Raw genomic sequence first — 17,452 nt, forward strand, 5'->3', positions numbered from 1 at the left:
ACGACCCTGTCATACCTTGATCCACAGACTCTTCCAGTTAATGGACAGTAAAATGTTAGAGTTCAAGGAATTTGGCGAGTAACGTGCAAACATTTGTGTGAGAATCGGTAATTGCAATAAACTCCAAATTGAAATTTTCAAAAGTGCAAATCCGTATGTACTACGTACTTTCATTACCAAGGTCGATTTCTTAGGATTCTCTATTGCAATATACCAATTCCCGTTTTGTAATTCGTTGTTCATTGCAAATTGTGCATCAGATGACATCACAACCAGGAAAAAAAGCCCCAGGAGCACATTGCTGGACAGAGAGCCCACAGTACACTGTAGAGGTGCACAGGAGGAGGAGAAAGTACAGAAACAATGGCTAGACAAGCGCCAGAGAGGAAAGAGGTGGGAAAAGGAAGCAAGTCCTCTGACATCAAATTTGAAAATTCTTGTCGGAAGAATGTGTTGTGGATGATGATGATGATGATGATGGTGACAAGTTAAATATGCTTAACGCCTCCAAAAAGAAGATCTGGCAAGGAATCCAGGAGATACAACGCACAATAGCGATTAGAACGTCCTTTCCTGACATTTGAATTCATCTCAATCAAAGGACTATATATATGGCATTCAGACATGATAATAAAAGGCCCTTGCAAATAAAGACTAAACAATGTCTTTTCTAGAAGATTTCCCCTCACGACATGAGGAAAACAAGCATTTACAATGCAATAGGTCTCGCAGCATTAAAGTTTGAGTTATTGGTATTGTGTATGACAATGCCAATATTTTTAACTTTTGCAAATGTGACACCTATAGCATTTCTATTGCAATTTGTGTTGTATTTACGTGACTTAGAGGTATTGATATTACAAATAACAATGGCTTTTAATTTTTTTATATAATTAATACTTAAATAAAAGTTATTATAATTTATAATGACAATAGCATTAAGATTTTGTAAATATCTTTTGTAAATTAGGTGCCATGCTTACCAGTAAAAGGCTGGCTCTAAGGGAGTTCGTTTTCGGTAAGAATGTCACCAGGCACCAAAGGCACGCAGCTGCCGAAGATAAAGTGCCGCGGCAGTTGTGCCAATTTTAATTAAAAAAATAAAATCATGATTCTGGGCAAATTATTTGACCTCCCTGTGCATAAAATTGTAAGTATGTGTGGAATGTAACGTGATTGTAAATATATAAAATGTAATATCACAAATGTGCAAATCTCCTGTTCATGCTTTGTTGTCAACCATGTGGGTTTTCTTCAGATCCATACAAACGTACGTACATTATTTGGGGGTGGATGTGTGTGGGTGTGTGGGTGTGTGTGTGGGTGGGTTGTGTGTGGGTGTGTGTGGGGGTGTGTGGGTATGTGGGGATGTGTGTGTGGGGGTGTGTGTGTGGGGATGTGTGTGTGTGTGTGGGGTGGTGTGGGGGGGGTGTGGGGGTGGTGTGGGTTGTGTGTGTGTGTGGGGGGTGTGGGGTTGTGCGTGTGAGTGGTTGTGTGTGTGGGTTATGTGTGGCTGTATTTACAAAGTCCAGGCCCTAATTTATAGTCCCTTCTTAGGCATCCAAACCCTCTCGAACCAGAAAATGTTTTTTTAATATGGTCTGGTAGGTTGATCACAAAAGTTTGCTACAACATACAGATTGTGGACATATTGTCTCAGAAAGTGTTGTTCTTCGCTACCAGGTGAAGCCATTGTGGCACACAGAGTACAGTTTTTTAATTCTATATCTGGAGGTGCTGTGGAAAAGGTATTTGCGTTCTGTTTCAAAAAAATGCTTTTACAGCTAAGCATTCACCATAATATAATGGCTTAAAAAACAATGTAAAGCCTGTATCCTTCGACTTTCACAAATAACTAATTATAATTCTACAAAAAAAACAACTTTGACAACACTGCATTTGGATACACAATAATCTTAGCCTCTAGACTGGAATACAGGAAGTGTATTGTTTGGTACTGGGCATGAAGAAAAATACAAAGCTACATTCTTTATGCCGCCTCCGTTGAAACTAAATTCACACTTTTAAAATATATTATCCCTAACAAATACCACTACATTACTTGACAATGAAAAGACTGGAAAATAAGGGTAACATGAACTTCCTTCAAAACACACCTTTCTGCAGTCTTGTGTCTCCATTGGCGCACGCTCCGGAAGTCAGGCAATGTCGCCTGTGACGGGGGCGGGGCCGCGTCCGGACCGGAAGAGGAGGCAGGCGGAGTAAATGCGTATCGCGGCCCGGGGCTCCTGTGAGCGGTGGAGAGCCCCGGGGCCGCCAGCAGGAGGTTACACAAGTGTTGCGGGGCTCCCTTGACCAAGAGGGAGCCCCGGGAAAGGAGCTGGCAAGAGCCGCAGCGGCGGAGTCCCCCGAGATTGGCCCGGTAAGTTAAAAAGGGCTGGGGGGGGTCTTGGTGAACTTGTGTGTGTGTCTGTGTGCGACGGGGGGGGAGCACTCGTGTGTGTGTGTGTGCGCGCGCGCGTGTGTATGTGTGGGGGGGTCTGTATGTGCATGCGTGCATGGGCGCTCGTGTGTGTGTGTGTCTGTGTGAATGCGCGACAGCAGCTGGCCACAGCGAGCGCGTTCGCGTGCCAGTTTCAAATCGCCTCCAAGGAGATGCGTGCGGCCAGGATTGTCTCCTGGAAAGCAGACACGCCGACAAAAGGTCTTCGGCGAGAACGCGCTTCCGCGCGCTTAGCCGAGACCTAAAAAGGAGGCATTGATGTAGAGTTTGACAAATCCAACATGAATACGGCCAACAACACACGGCCATAACCGCCCCCGCTGAGAAGCTAGAGCAGCAGCCAGTAGAAGGCAGCAGTGCCGGCTAAGACTCATGCAGCCACCATTGCATTCTCCCTCTGGACAAACAAGACGCAGTGAGATGAGGTCTCCTCCATGAGAGACTTAGCGGAGAGTGGAGTCCCACCTCCCCCTGGGGAGTTCAGGGCTCTTGAAATATCAATGCTGATGGTCCATTGTCAACAACTGGGAGCCATACTGGTCCTAAGGAAAAAGTAAGGGTCCTAAGAAAGGCAATTTAGAAAGGTTTCAGGAACATTAGGGACAGGCAACAGGCAAGGGATTCTCAAAGAGAGGCAACGGGTGAGGCAGGGACTGCATCTGCGGAGCAATCCATGAGGAAACCCTAACTGGCTGGCCTGTGCTGCACGTGTGTTGACTTGTCACACTGTCAATTTACAAGATTAAACGGGGCATTACAATAGAGGCAAAGGCCTAGAGCAGATGACATCAGCAATGGAAGAGCTGCACAGAGTTCATATTGCTGCTGTGGAATGAGTTCCTGTACCCAAGAGTAGAGTGAGAAAGCCTCCAGCCTCAGCGGTGTCCCTGTGCCTAAGGTGGCTACGGCACAACGTGCGAGGAGCCACACTGCTGAGGGAGATGGGGCTGCCACAGGTAAATCACACTGATCAACTTGTGGATGAAAACAATTCAAGCATTATAGCCCCTGAGCAACGCAAGTGTGCAGTGGTTTTCACTCTAGAAATTGTTCAGTCAGTCATTGTATAAGGTCCCCAGCTGGTGGCGTTTCCAAGTGGAATACTTAATTCTGCGAATTTAAGCAAACAGTAATAAATGATCATTGAATAATATCCAGACATGCTTACTTTCCTTTTGGATTTTCTAAAGACGCCTGTTCATAAACAGCAGGTTTATGTTTTAAAATTAAACTATATAGATTTGTGGTTTTTTTAAACATATAAGGTGTTGAGGCACTTATCTCTGAATTTACTGTTGGTGAATGTCTATTTGGCATTTCCTTCCTTTTGCAGCTGCAGTCACATCCTGACCTTGGTTTGCTTGACAACGGGGTGGGAGGTTGCTTCTTCAATGTGATGAAACATAGCGCAACATGCTTATGGCATTACAGCAGTTTCTTGGCGCACACTGCAATGCATCCCCCTTTTATGAAAGTGCCAGAATCTGTCTTTCAGAGGCCAAAGCTGCTCTTTATCACAGACAGAGGTAACAATGCACCTCCTCCCCTTTGGTGACTGGACTCAGAGATGGCATCATGGGCGGCCACGGTGGCATAAGTACTGTCACCTCTAAGATGAATGGTATTTGTATAAATGGTGCAAATAATGGTACACAAAGTAATATGGGACAGGGTTGTTACCAACCTAAGAGGCACCCATTTCCAAGCCATCCTCTTAGCAGCCGCTTGTAAAGCACACACTGCTAGAGCATCTTTCAATCATGCCAGGGTAGCATGCAACAAGGTCTGTTCTAAGGCACTTTGAATTACAAATGTTTAGAGAATGCTGGTTTGGTCTGTTCCTAGTCAGGTATTCTATCTCTGATGGGGAACATATTAATATGTGGTTCCATGCATACAGGCAACAAAGTATGGAAATCATACAGTGCTGTAAAATCTAACATTGGTGCACTGCATCTTCCCTCCCTGTATAATAGATAGCAAATCATCTATGACATTTCTACAAACTCTACAGAGTGCATGTTAGGATATTCTCAGTGGTGTAAAGTAACTTGAGGGGGCTTCCCCCTGCGAAGTATGTGGAGGGGTTTCCCCGCGCTCTGGACACAGTCAGGAGTTCTCAGGCCGGGGGCCCGACGATCGTGCACAGTACCAGAGGAGGTTCCCTGGAGCTCGCCCACCCCACACCGCAGAGGGCTGTGGGGGCTATTGTTACGCCACTGGATATTCCAACTGCCACAGCTACTACTATGCCCTGGGAGATAACTGATGCAAGCAGCTGTAATGGGTCCAGTGCATGTTTTAACTAATACTAACTACTTGCCATTAAGCGCATCCTCAGTTTTTCAAAGAGAACATTTCATACTCTAAAAATCTTCACCTGCCTTTTTCTCTTATGTGCTTCCAAAATCCTCTCTCCTCACTATTGCATAAGAGGAGCCATTTTAGAAAAAAACAGCATCCTGGGCCACTTTATAGTTCTCACCAACAGACGGGTTTCAGCAGTTGCAAAAACGTATTGTGTACAACACCAATGCTGCAAGCGGGCTTTAGGTCAGCCCGTTGCTTGGCTTTCTTGACAATCTCATTTGCTTGCTTCTTTTTCAGTGGCCTTGCTTTCTCTTCTTGTGTTTCTTTCTCTCTTAAAATATTGCTCCTTTACCACTCTACTGATGGAATGGCTTGGATCCTTCCACGACTCACATCAATAAACTTTGCTATATTCCTTTGCACACTCCATGGGTGTGCATGTGTTTTCTTGCCATTTCCTCATATGCCTCATTCCCCACCACCTCCCCACCCTGCTTTGTGTGCCCACACTTCCCAGCTTATCTGTTTAAAACACAAGTATATACTCTCTAGGTTTGACTAAAGGGTAGACTTTATTGGGTTTGTTTTCTCTTCTATAATGTCTTCTACATGTTCGATGAAAGCTCAGACCTTGGCAAACAAAGGCAGCATTTATGATGTTGGGGATGGGGCAGGCTGGTGCACTCACACAGTCTGCATTCATGACAGAAGGTGAATTTAGATTGACTGGATTGATGTTTCCTCTCCCCAGGCTCAAACATCTGCTCCGTTGGCTGCTGCAGCGCACCTAATGGTTGGACATTTGTTCCATTTCAAAGTAATGTGGAAAGTAAATATCAATGACCCGACGCTCCTCACCATCTTCTGTTGTCTATCTGCTTGACCCGAACCCCCGGGGTCGTCCTCCGTTATGTATGTGCTTGTCCAGAGACCCTCCGACCACTTTCCATTGTCAGCCTGCTTGTTCTTGTCCCTCGGGACCACCCTCTGTTGTAGTCTATTATCTGTAATTATTTTCGTATGAAATCACATACAACCAATAGGTAGTTGCTATAGGGGAGATAGGTGAGGGTGATGAGAGGCAGGTACCATAAATGAGAGAGGGGTGTGGGACAGTGCTTTGACAGGAACTAGGTACCACAATTGCGATCTGTGATGGGTGTTGAAATTAGGTACTTCAACTGAGACCAATAAAGATTGGTGAGAAGCACATGCCAGCGGTTAGATTTATGAAGTGTTGCGACAATCCACTTTAGAATGAGGGAAGTACATGTATGACTGCCGAAAGCAGGTATCAAGGACATTTTTAAAGGGTTGTGTAAGCATGTGCTGTAAATGAGTTGCATGAGGTGTGGGCAACAAACCTACCATTGTCAGCCACCCACCTTCTGTGGACATTCTCCTGATTCGTACTGACTGTCGCAGCTTGCTTGAACAGAATCTTCGATCCCAAGCGCAGAGCACCCTGCTGCAAGGAGCTACAACACAAAATATGAAGAAAGTAAGCATGGAGCCTCAGCCCTAGCGTAACACTTATTTATTCTACATGGTGAGAGAACATTTCTGTATCTTGTAATTTCTTATATTATAGATGCAGGCCTTGGTCCCAGTATAAAAGCTTGTCTCCAATTTCTTTATCACGGGTGACTTGTAACGTCTCTAACAAAATGAGGAAGTTGCTCAACTGTAATGTGGTATTACAGTTTGTGTTGTCGAAATACCTGCTACCAGAGCCAACAGCAAAGAAGACGGACATATCACAGAGCATAATTACAGCCGCAATTTAAACAAAGCAGCGAAACAAAAACTGCTTTTTCATGCTTCTGATCTTTTTTTCCTCAAACGAACAGTCATGAGCAGAAACAAGATATTTATGGGAACATGTTTATTTTTTGCTAACTAAATGTCATTAAAGAAACATAGAATACCACTGCATTGGTCTACATATTGGAAGCCACGTGATTGTTTAATCTCACTTACATTAAACTGATTCTAAAATGTTTTTGCAACAAATTAACATTTTCTGATAAGTTTGATTTCACATTAGACTTTGCTTTTAGCTCCCATGTCTCCAGCTATATTATCTCTTTCATATGAAACAGCAAGATACCAAGAATGTAAGTTATTGCAAGGAAGGGTGACGGTCCGACCATAAAATATAGGAAATAAAATACCCCCTGCTATATATTTTAAGCTCTCAGCTGATAAAGGACTATGAATGGTACAATATGTATTTATTGCACAACAGGAGTTTGGTACAGGAAAGCAGCAATCTAAATGCCAAGTACCACATTTTTTAAACCACAAGGGTGGCATTAAAATTAACCTTCATTAAATCTCATCACATATGCGTTCAGCACATAACATGCTGGCGTGCAGATTCTACATTTATTTCACATATCCACAGCTGTAAGACCTTGTGCATCGGAAGGAGTCCAAAAAGGCCTTGGAAAGGACTCTGGAGAAAATGACGATGTGACCATTTATTAATAAGGCATAGAACACCTGTTGCTATACGTAGATATGATATCGTGAGCATTTTCGTGGTTCCATGACCTTATAACGGATTGTGGTTCATACCTCATTCGTGTATACATTCTTGGAAATCCTTGACTTGTAACATGACTGATAATAACCCTTGTAAAACACAGCTATGCATTACTCATTTCTAGGCGCAAACATGCTTAAAGCGTGTACAGCCGACTAGTAACTTTACTGAAGATAGTCACATTTAAAAACATACAATCGTTTGTATAACAATACAGAAACTTGGATGGGGCAGACCCACACTAAAGGGTCCTGCCAGTTTGCCCCATACTTTGGGTCCAATGTGGGCAAACAGCCCCTGACTAGTCCTTGCCATAGCAATGCTTTTCACAGAGCTGTGGATGTTTTTTTTGTCTGCGCGATTAAATAAACTGAATACAGCAATCAACGATTGTCCTTGCATAAACTCATCCTCTTGACCTCTTCAAAAACACACATGGGCTACCCAACCAAGAAATAGAAGTTCTTCGGCGGTTCCCTGCAGCTCCAAAGCAAGAGACTCTCTATTACTTGAAAACATGATTTTCAATAAAAAATATGTACTTTCAGAAAATATTTCTGTGGCTGTGCACCCAGAGTCTCAAACTCTCCCTCCTGCCACCCATACTACCACCTGCATACCCGTTTTCCAAACAGGTCTAAAGATATTTCTTCTTAGTAACTATTTCCTTACCTTCCTCGGTCTAGCTACAGGACATTCAGTCACTATTTCTGTTCTCATTCTTTTCGTGAGTAAATTTTCGCATAAGTGGCATGCATTAGCTGTTCCTTGTAAACACCGATTGCAACTAAAACTACCCACACCGAGAGACCCTGGTAAGGTCTGGCCTTCTTAAGCCTTTGTTTGATCTCAGTCCGTGTACCTCGATGTTTTATACAATATGAGCATCTACTTTCTTCAAAGCCCCCGTGCTCAAGTACTGTTCAATATGAAGTTCAATTCGTTGTCCAAAGATTATTTTCTCAGTATCTGTTCCACTGTTTCTTTTAGATAAATGTGTTTTGTTTCATGTTGAGGCCCATGCTTATTGTACTGTGTTCATCTATCTTATCTTTTCCTATGTTAGCACTGGTGCTTAGGGGGCTTGTAAGCTCTTATAAAATCTCAAATTAAATTCAAAATAAAGGTAAGGAGTTACATTATCACATATTCCTTGGTTTTCTAGAAGATCTTTAAACCCAAGAGACCAATGTTATGTTATTTTATGTATATTTGTAAAGTGCATTATCTCCCGAAAGGGTATCCTGTCGCTGATATGGCATTCTATGAAAAGCTGGCTGACGCATAGGAGCACTGAACCTTAATAGCCTCTACACACCACAGGTTGAAACTGGTATTGTATGACAATACAAGACATTCTGATGTCTGAATTCGCAGAAATAGACAACACATGCTGCCAGATTCATGAACGGGCCGTTTTGCGAGTCTTTAATAGCGATTCATAAGGAATCGCTATTAAGGACTTGCAAAACGGGATTCATGTAGGAATTGCTAAATAAATTGCGATTCCTACACATTCCTTATTTGCGATTAGCTAATTGCTAATCGCAAATAAGGAATAACTCCCCATTCATTCCTATGGGCCTAAGCCCATAGGAATGAATGGGGAGTTATTCCTTATTTGCGATTAGCAATTAGCTAATCGCAAATAAGGAAGCGATTTCAAGGGTGCCAGGGTGTCCAAAGGACACCCTGTAGCACCCCTGAAATGCAACATTACACAGGTGTTGCGCACACACATGTCCAAAGGACATGTGTGTGTGTGTAACATGCAAAAGAAAAAAATGCACTAAAGTGCTTTAATCTATTTTTTCGCTATTTACCACGAAGTCAGACTTCGTGGTAAATAGCAGCCAAATATAGCGAATTCGCAATTTAAATTTGGTTGATGATTTGCATTTAAGGAATCTCTAATAGAGATTCCTTAAATGCAATTCCTCGCACAATAGCGAATTCTATAATAGCGATTGTTGCATTTGGAATGATGAATCCCAAATGCAATAATTGCGCTCGCAAAGGGCCAGATTCTCAGAATCTGGCCCTTTGCGAGCCGATTTTCGTTTCATGAATCAGGCTGATGCTCTTTAACTGGGATCGCCCTAGCACGCAAAAAACAGACAATGAAAAAAAGATAACCAACAACTAACATTTGATTGGTGTGATTAAGACAAGCAAGACAGGATCTTTTCATCTCATAAGGTGCGATGTGCCCCTAGGGATAGAATCTATCACCAAAATAAATAGATATACTCAATACACTAAAAGCACCTTCTCTCACATGTTGGAAAGCAGTTCTGCATTTCGAATTAGTTTCTGAAAAATACTACTTGCATTATATGATGAGGCAAATTGTTGATGGAAACAAACCCTGCTTCTGCGAATGAGTCCCATTCCTACACAACACACACACACAAATGTCCAGCCCCACCACCACCAGAAAACACCACAAATGCATCACACAATAAGCGTATTGAAAAGCCCCATAAAAGCTTTGCATCAACTACATGGTTGCAACCTGCCCAGTATTTTACGGTTGCTACATTTTTAGGCCAAATAAAGGAACTGGATGGAAAAAAAAAAGAAGTCTGTATTTTCTATTTGAAACAAGAACTTGAAACAGAAAATAAATGTAGCAAACCCTGGCTTTATGCAATTCCTTATTTCTGTACATGTAAAACTGTCTAGACAACTGCTAAAAGAGCATCAAAACAACATTTTCTGAACTGCTTTAATTCATTCCCATTAATTCGAATTTAACACAAGAGACTTGCGTTTTAGAATCCCAAGTACAAATTAAGCGTCAGTATTTTTCTTCTACAAAATTGTGGCAACACGTCTTGGTGTGGCTTCAACCAGAAGAGACTGGTTGGATTTTACTATACTCCCATTTTCAAAATGTCACATCTGCTATTCTGCTCAGCAAATTGACTGCTCTCTGCAATACCAATCCCATGCGCATGTGCAGAACACATAAATGGCAGTTCCTGCAAATGGCAAAAAGTGTGTAATTAGTGGATGGATAGCTTCCAATTCCAGTGAAAACCATTCTGGAGACTTTCACTGAACTTTATAGCATCTGATGACGTTATGTTATATGCTGCTAACGGGGTTTGGCCAAATCCACTCTGATTTACTTTTAGAGCAGAAAACAAGCACATAGGCCATTACACTTCTAAATAAGGACGCCATTAGCAAAAAAATGCCATAGAATGCGTCATAGCTTATATACTCAGAGAATGAAAGCCTTTCGTTGATGCTGTGATACAAGAGGTGCTGGTGCTTCCCAACAGGATTTCAGTCTGTCCTCCCTAAAGATTGCAAACCAGAATTTTAAGGGGTTCCTTAACAAAGGAACAAAAGGTCACTGTTTGTCTTCTGACTTTGCCTGTGGGCCTGATCATGCTGTGGCATGGGATCTGGCTGTGAGTTGAATGGGAGGTGTAAAGCCCGGTTTACAGTATTCTTCCCGTTTCAAGCAGCTACACCAACATTCCTACACCCTTTGGGTTGAGACTGGTACACGTGCTGTAAAACATGAGCTCTTTATTATTTAATAGGCTTCTTGTGTCCTAGGGCACTGAAAATGTAATTACGTGCAATAGGAAATTGTGATACCGAATAAATTTACCTAATCTGATGGAGCACACACTTAGCAGTAAAGTGTGGAAGGCAGGCCCAAAGCGGGTTTACTCAGCATTCTTGAATCCTAGCTCAGTAATAAGGGACTAGGAGTAATAGAAATGTATTGGAATGTGCTGGAGATGGACAGACCCAGGACCAGGATGCGATGACATGCAGGTGAGACACGTTCTAAAACAATGATCTCGGCCAAACTGAACATTGTTAGGAATCAGCCTCCCTCTCTATGGTATCCATTTTCAGAGGTTGACTTGCCTAGAAGAAAGCAGGAAGATATCCGGACAAGCAGTTGGATTTCGAAAATATGGTAGGGCGAAGCAAATTCAGGTGATGCTTGTCAGCAAAAGGTCCTTCTTGTCTTTTGCTGACACTGGAGGCCTTCGCGTTTCGATAGAAGCCTCTCTGCCTCTTCACATTTTGGGGTGTACTGGCCTGGTAGCACGTGCAGAGAAGAGGGCGGCTCCTGACTCCTGGTCTGGTAGCTCGCGACATACAGCTAGGGTTACAACCGCCAGAATACCAACTGCGTCACAGGAACCGACGTGAGGAGGCGCGAGGGGAGCGAGGGCGCGCGGCAGGGTAAGGGCTCGGCGTGGTCGGCTATGGAGAACTCAGGGGCGGAGGGGGTTGGTGGGGGCGTTACATTGTTGGCACGAGCTGCACAGGGAAGCCATTATTGTCCGAGCAACAAGGAGGGCTTTGTGAGGGCGATACGTTATCTCAGATGACTTGGAATGCGGCGGCCTCGGGGGCTCCTGGGGCTGAAAAGCCACGGAGTGCCGGAAAGAAAACCCCGGGTTAGGCCCAGCTAAAATGCGCGTTTGGGGAGAGTTTAATCTGAACACTCTCCCCCCTAACCGGTCTATAAGACCCCCAAACAAGGGGCCAGGCGAGCCAATTCGTGCGTCGTTTCATACTAGAAGAGCCCGAATCACAACGTCAATTTAAGAAAGTTTAATAAGTGATTCGAAGTGAGTGGGATGCGAGGAGGTCATGGCATCTGTGTCACTAGGCACCTTATCTGGCATAGGTATGATGTTCTATCTGTTTTTAGAAACGGCCAGCGTTCTTTAGTCCTTCAGAATTTTCAAATAGACGTTTTTGTCCCCATAAGGTTGTCAAAAGATTGTATGCCCCTTGCCTTCATACTGCAAACATTTATATTGCACAAGTACAGTTTCGCATTGACGTGGACCGACGACTGGTTCGGAAAGTCACTTTTCCAGTGGCCTGTCAGTTTAAAAAATAAAAGGGCTCATTGCAGTGCAGGGGTAGTGCCTGGGTGATTTCAATCCGGTGCCCTGGGTATTCGGAAATAATGTGCAAGGGGGCCCGACATTTCAACTGCCTATTGGCCTCCGCAGGGTTTAATCCGGTACTGATGGGAAGAGGTGTTCAGCCCGGATGGAGGTGCAGCTGAAGGGCGGCACAGAGCGCACAGGCACAGAGCGCACAGGCTGAGTCCAGTGGAGACACGTGTTCACCACTGGGAAGATGTCGAGAATAAGGAAGGCGTAGCTTGGAGGGGCTGCGCACACAGTTCAGAAGTGCTCTGCGCGGGGTGGGGGAAAGGAGGGCGGATGCGGGGGAGGGGGACGGATGTGGGGGGTTGGGTGGGTTGAGAGATGTCAAGAATGAGGAAGGCACAGCATGAAAAGCTGTACCCTTCGTTGATGTGTTAAGTGCTGGGCCAGTAGTCCCGACTGAGGAAGGCGCAGTATGGAAAGGCTGTGCCCAGTAGAAAAGTGTTCAGTATTGGGGATATGTCCAGGCTGAACAAGTCACAGAGTATTTTAGTTTACTAAATGTCCTGTTTGCCTGTGTGCTACTCCTCAGCCTGGGAGGGGATTCGCAGCGGCGGTGCGTCCATTGGGGCGTTCGGGCGTTGCCCCCCAACCAATGCGCCCCGCCATCTGAAACATCACCGGCCGTACCAGATGTAGCTTATAGGGGAGAAAGGGGATGGGGCTGTACTTGATCGGGTTGTTGTGAGCGTGCGTGCTCACGCTGCTCAGCAGTGCTACTGGCGCTGGCGCGCATGTTTGCTTTGGGCTGGTCATTTTTCTGTCCAGCCCGAACATGCGCAGTAGCCTCCCCCTTGGGAGACCGAGGGTTGCCTCATGCCGCAGCCTCCGGTCTCTGAATGGGGCAGGGAGTTACGCTGCTCCACAGCCAATCCTGCGCTGATAAGCAACGGAGACCGCTTTTTTGCGGTTCCCAAGGGGATTGCAGAGGACACCGATTTAGAATGAAAGGTGGTCTTTTGGACAAATAAAATGACACATTTGACACCATTCTGACAGCGTAGTTGACCTGAGTATAAATATGTAGGAAGACTGGTGAAAATTGTTATGATACAACAGCACCAGCATTGGGGTCACTCTCGAGCAAACCACCAAATACCGTGTAAGTAAGAATTCCAACAATCTTTGTCACAAACCAGACTCACCCGTCACCCGCCTATGTGCAGACTCCTGTTATCAAAATAACAAGATGTTGCGTGTGCACACTTTTGGAAGTGCACAGACCGTCACGCATATGCTTTATTTCACACTTTAACCTTTTCTTTGTGGCTAAGTAAAACTATCTAATGTTCTGCTGCTTTGTATTGTGTTTTGCAGCAGTGTTCTTTGGTATCACATTTCTTCGTTTCTGTACGACTCTTGCTTGGTGCTTTGTTATTGTGGCCCATGAGTGGTGGAACCTAGGTGTATGATTGTTGCAGGTTACACAAGTTTGGAGAGTCCCCCAGTGGTGTGCTTTTGCGCTGCTGATGCTGGTTCTCCCTCTCTTCATTGCGCATGCGACACTACCCCTTATCACGTAGGTTGGCACCAGGGGGATGCTTCCGGACTGAGCACTGCCTGTCAGCTCCTCGCCGAGGGGCCTGGAGATGTTGAACTGCAGTGCCTTTCTGTTTCTGTGTGCGGTACGGCAGGTTGCAGAGCAAGATTGTGGCGTCCCCTGTGGATGTGGTGTCCAGAAAATTTATTGATGTCTGGTCTACCCTGCGTGGCCGAGCTTCTTGCGTTCTCTGCTTGGCAAGTGCAGTGGCAAGAAGTGGGGGACCCCGTGGGCGGTGTGGCACCTGCAGAAGTGATGTCCATTTGTATTTGTGCAGTGGATGGGTGGATGCATGAATGAATGATGGATGCAGGATGGGTGGATGGATGGGTGGGTGGATGCATGAATGATGGATGCAGGATGGATGCAGGGTGGATGCATGAATGGATGCAGGATGGATGATGGGTGGATGGATGGGTGGATGCATGAATGAATGATGGATGGATGCAGGGTGGATGGATGGGTGGATGCATGAATGATGGGTGGATGGGTGGATGCATGAATGGATGATGGGTGGATGGGTGGATGGGTGGATGGATGGGTGGATGGGTGGATGCATGAATGAATGATGGATGCAGGATGGATGGGTGGATGCATGAATGATGGATGCAGGATGGATGGGTGGATGGATGGATGGGTGGATGCATGAATGAATGATGTATGGATGTAGGGTGGGTGGATGGATGGATGGATGGGTGGATGCATGAATGATGTATGGATGGATGTAAGGTGGTTCGGGCTCGCTCGCTGCGGTGCAATATGCAAATTAGTTTACGCCCACCACTTTCAAATGTCACCAGCCGCCCCTGATGGAATGTCTGTCTGTGTTTCTTTCCCGGGTAGTCTATGCTCTCTATAGAAGCAGGTGGCAGAGCAGTTCACTCCCTAGCCTCTGATGTGGCATCTATACCATACTACTTAAAGGTACGTGAATTCGTAATCTTTCCGTCTTTTCACGGACAATGAGGTCTAAAGACTTGCAGAAACTGAAGAATAAGCAAGAAAAATAACAGACGTCAGAGAAAAGCAAAGTCAATTTACACTATTGTCAAAACCAACCACACAGCCTGTCTCCAGAAATAACAGGCATTGTCAAAGCCAATAGACCTAGGTTGCAGCATACACACATTGAACTCAGAAAAGAAACATTGGACTTTTTTTGAAGGCTCCCTTACCTTCAATGTAGTCCTGCTTTTTGTTTCCATTTCAAGTAAAAATGGCTATAGTTGGAAAGTTGTGCCTTGTGAAGTGCAATGCCAAGCCCTCAAGTGGACGCAGTAGCATTAAGTGAGACATAAATACTCCACAAGGCTTATCTAAGACATGATTGACAACGTGTCAAGCCAATGGCTAAAAGAGCCCGGACAAAGAAAGACAATAGTTCAAAGGGGTGGTTCCAAATCTATCTAAGTATTGCCTTGTCAAACCCCTAACCTTAAAAGGCTCCCAGTAAGAAGGTTGAATCAGAAATGATGGAGTTGCTGAGGAAGCCACAAAAGAAAAAGGGATGGGGTCTGACCTGAGAAAGGTGACCACCTGTGTCCACAAGCATCAGACAGTCTCCCTCGAGAGTAGCAGTAGCCGAGACTCTCAGACCTTCAGAAGAGACCCAGAAGACTTCAGAAGAGACCCACAGTTTGCTATCCACAGAGAAACCGTTCATTTGTTATCAAGGAGAGAGAGAAGGCAATAGACCTGCTCCGCTCCCATGAAATGGCGGCTACTGGAAGTACAGCAGTGTCAAGTGAGGGCAGCGGTTGCACGGTGATGGGGCATCCTCTACTTCGGAAGCAAATATGTTACACCAGTTTGACGTCGATCTTTAGTCACTGTAATGAAGAGTAAAGAGAATTTTTTTTTATTTTTTTACTGGATGGTCCCTTTAAAGAGGCCGGTAATGAAAATGAGCGGCCTGTCACATGATCTGGTGAGCAAACAATAGGCGTCGTAAATCTCGCTGTGCATGTCTCTGGTGGGTGTTCATTTACATCGGTCATTTGTTTATGGCAGCAAGAGCGTAATCTATATGGCGTGACCGGACTGCATGTTTTACAGTGGGATTAAGGATGGCACACGCTTGGTCAGGGTGCCTTTTGTTATTTTTCAAATCAAGGCCGTGAACCTTGCCGAGGAAGATGTTTTAGACATATAGAAACTTGTGACCACGAAGTCTGGGGCCAAGAACCCTAAATCAGGGCTGGGGATGCCAGCGTGTGTCCAATGGGCCTAAACTCAGTAGTGCCAGTCTAGTACCGGTGGAAATGTTCAGTGTCAGAAAATTCTACTGGATATGTAAAAAAAAGTCTGGGTATGAGTTGTGCAACAGAGCAAAAAATTGGGCATGTGTGTACCAATGGGGCTTCCATATTCAGTTTAGCGGATCTGTTCTATTTTAGATTGATGGGGTAGGTAGTTCTCTGGGGGGCAGTTGCAGGGGAGTTTCAGGTTGTGACAGAGATGCAGCCCCTCTGCCAAGGCTATCAATAAAGAAGCGTTGCTCACACCAGCACATGGATGGCAGGGGTATACGCCTTAACAGAGACTACTAATAATTATGTATTGAATTGTTACCAGGCAATATTGTTTATGGGGCGTGTGTGTAAGGCAATGTAAGCGCTGGTGTTTCTGATAAATAGTTTTATTTTAATTCTGTTAAATGTCCTGTTAGTGATTTTATTGTATTCAAATTTGTGTGGTTTATGTTTATGTGAGGAACGTTAGAGAAGAAAGTTCTAGAATGAGGCACAAACATTAGGTTCTGTGTGTGCGAGAGTAGAAGGCCTCAGAGGTGCAAGGGCATTAGGTTTAATGTTGTGTAAGTGCACCATGTCCAGAGTGCGCTCAAGTGTTCAAGGTCTCGATTTTTTACCAGAGCACAAAAGTAATTGCTTGTGCATCGCTAGGTGTTTGCCTGAATCATGCTTTATGTACTGGGGCACATACAACAGAGTTTTTCCATGCAGTACTGTGTACATAATGCGCAAACATTTGTGAGTGTACTGTTGACTCAATGTCTTATATTTTGATAGATGGTTTGGGGAGTGAATGCACGGAACGCCCTAAGAAAGGGTGGTATGTTCAGTTCCCACTAGAGGCGTGTGTGTTAGCCGAGTGCAAGGAGCAGTGTGCACTGAGACCCAAGTGTGTGGGAGTTACCCTACTCCAGTGGTAAAGATTCACAGAGACCTTTCTCCCAGAAACTTTCTTTTCAACAACTGAGGGACATCATTGTAACCTCCTTCCGAAGACACCCAACAATGTCCTGCTCTCTAAACATTTTCACTAGATCTTCAACTCCATTATCTTTTCTCTTTCCTCTCCTCCAGCTGTTCTTCCCCTTACCGTCCTCGTCAGGTGCCTTGCAGCTATTGTGGTAGCTTGTGCCTTAGATATATCCAAAATTAAATAGTGACACTTTGCCGAGCAGAAGGTGGTCTTCAGGATGGATCAGAACCAAAATGGACCTATTTTTACTGTAAACCTGCTCAGTAGGTTTTAAAACATCGCCAAAAACCATCAGCAAAGCCAACCGGCTTGGCTTTACCGTGCACACACATGTAGCATTAACAAACAAGAGCGAAACACACAGAAGGGAGCCAGCAGGCTAGAACAGAGAGGATTATAGTTGTAAAGTAGTCTTTCTGGCA

At 44.7% G+C, this 17,452-nt stretch overlaps 1 protein-coding gene across 2 annotated transcripts in view; it reads right to left on the reverse strand.

Annotated features, from left to right (window-relative positions):
• The window catches only part of ST6GALNAC2 (ST6 N-acetylgalactosaminide alpha-2,6-sialyltransferase 2), a 373,309-nt gene that overhangs the window by 107,006 nt on the left and 248,851 nt on the right, over positions 1-17,452 (reverse strand). The window contains exon 2 of one of the 2 annotated variants that reach the window (XM_078654601.1): positions 6,160-6,252. The exons of the other annotated variant lie outside the window; for it this stretch is intronic. Within the exon in view, the coding sequence (XP_078510727.1) occupies positions 6,160-6,252 (93 nt within the window). The remainder of the gene's footprint in view (positions 1-6,159; positions 6,253-17,452) is intronic. 2 annotated transcript variants of the gene reach the window in all.

Source organism: Lissotriton helveticus, chromosome 7 (genome assembly GCF_964261635.1).
Source record: "Lissotriton helveticus chromosome 7, aLisHel1.1, whole genome shotgun sequence".
Taxonomy (NCBI): Eukaryota; Metazoa; Chordata; class Amphibia; order Caudata; family Salamandridae; genus Lissotriton; species Lissotriton helveticus.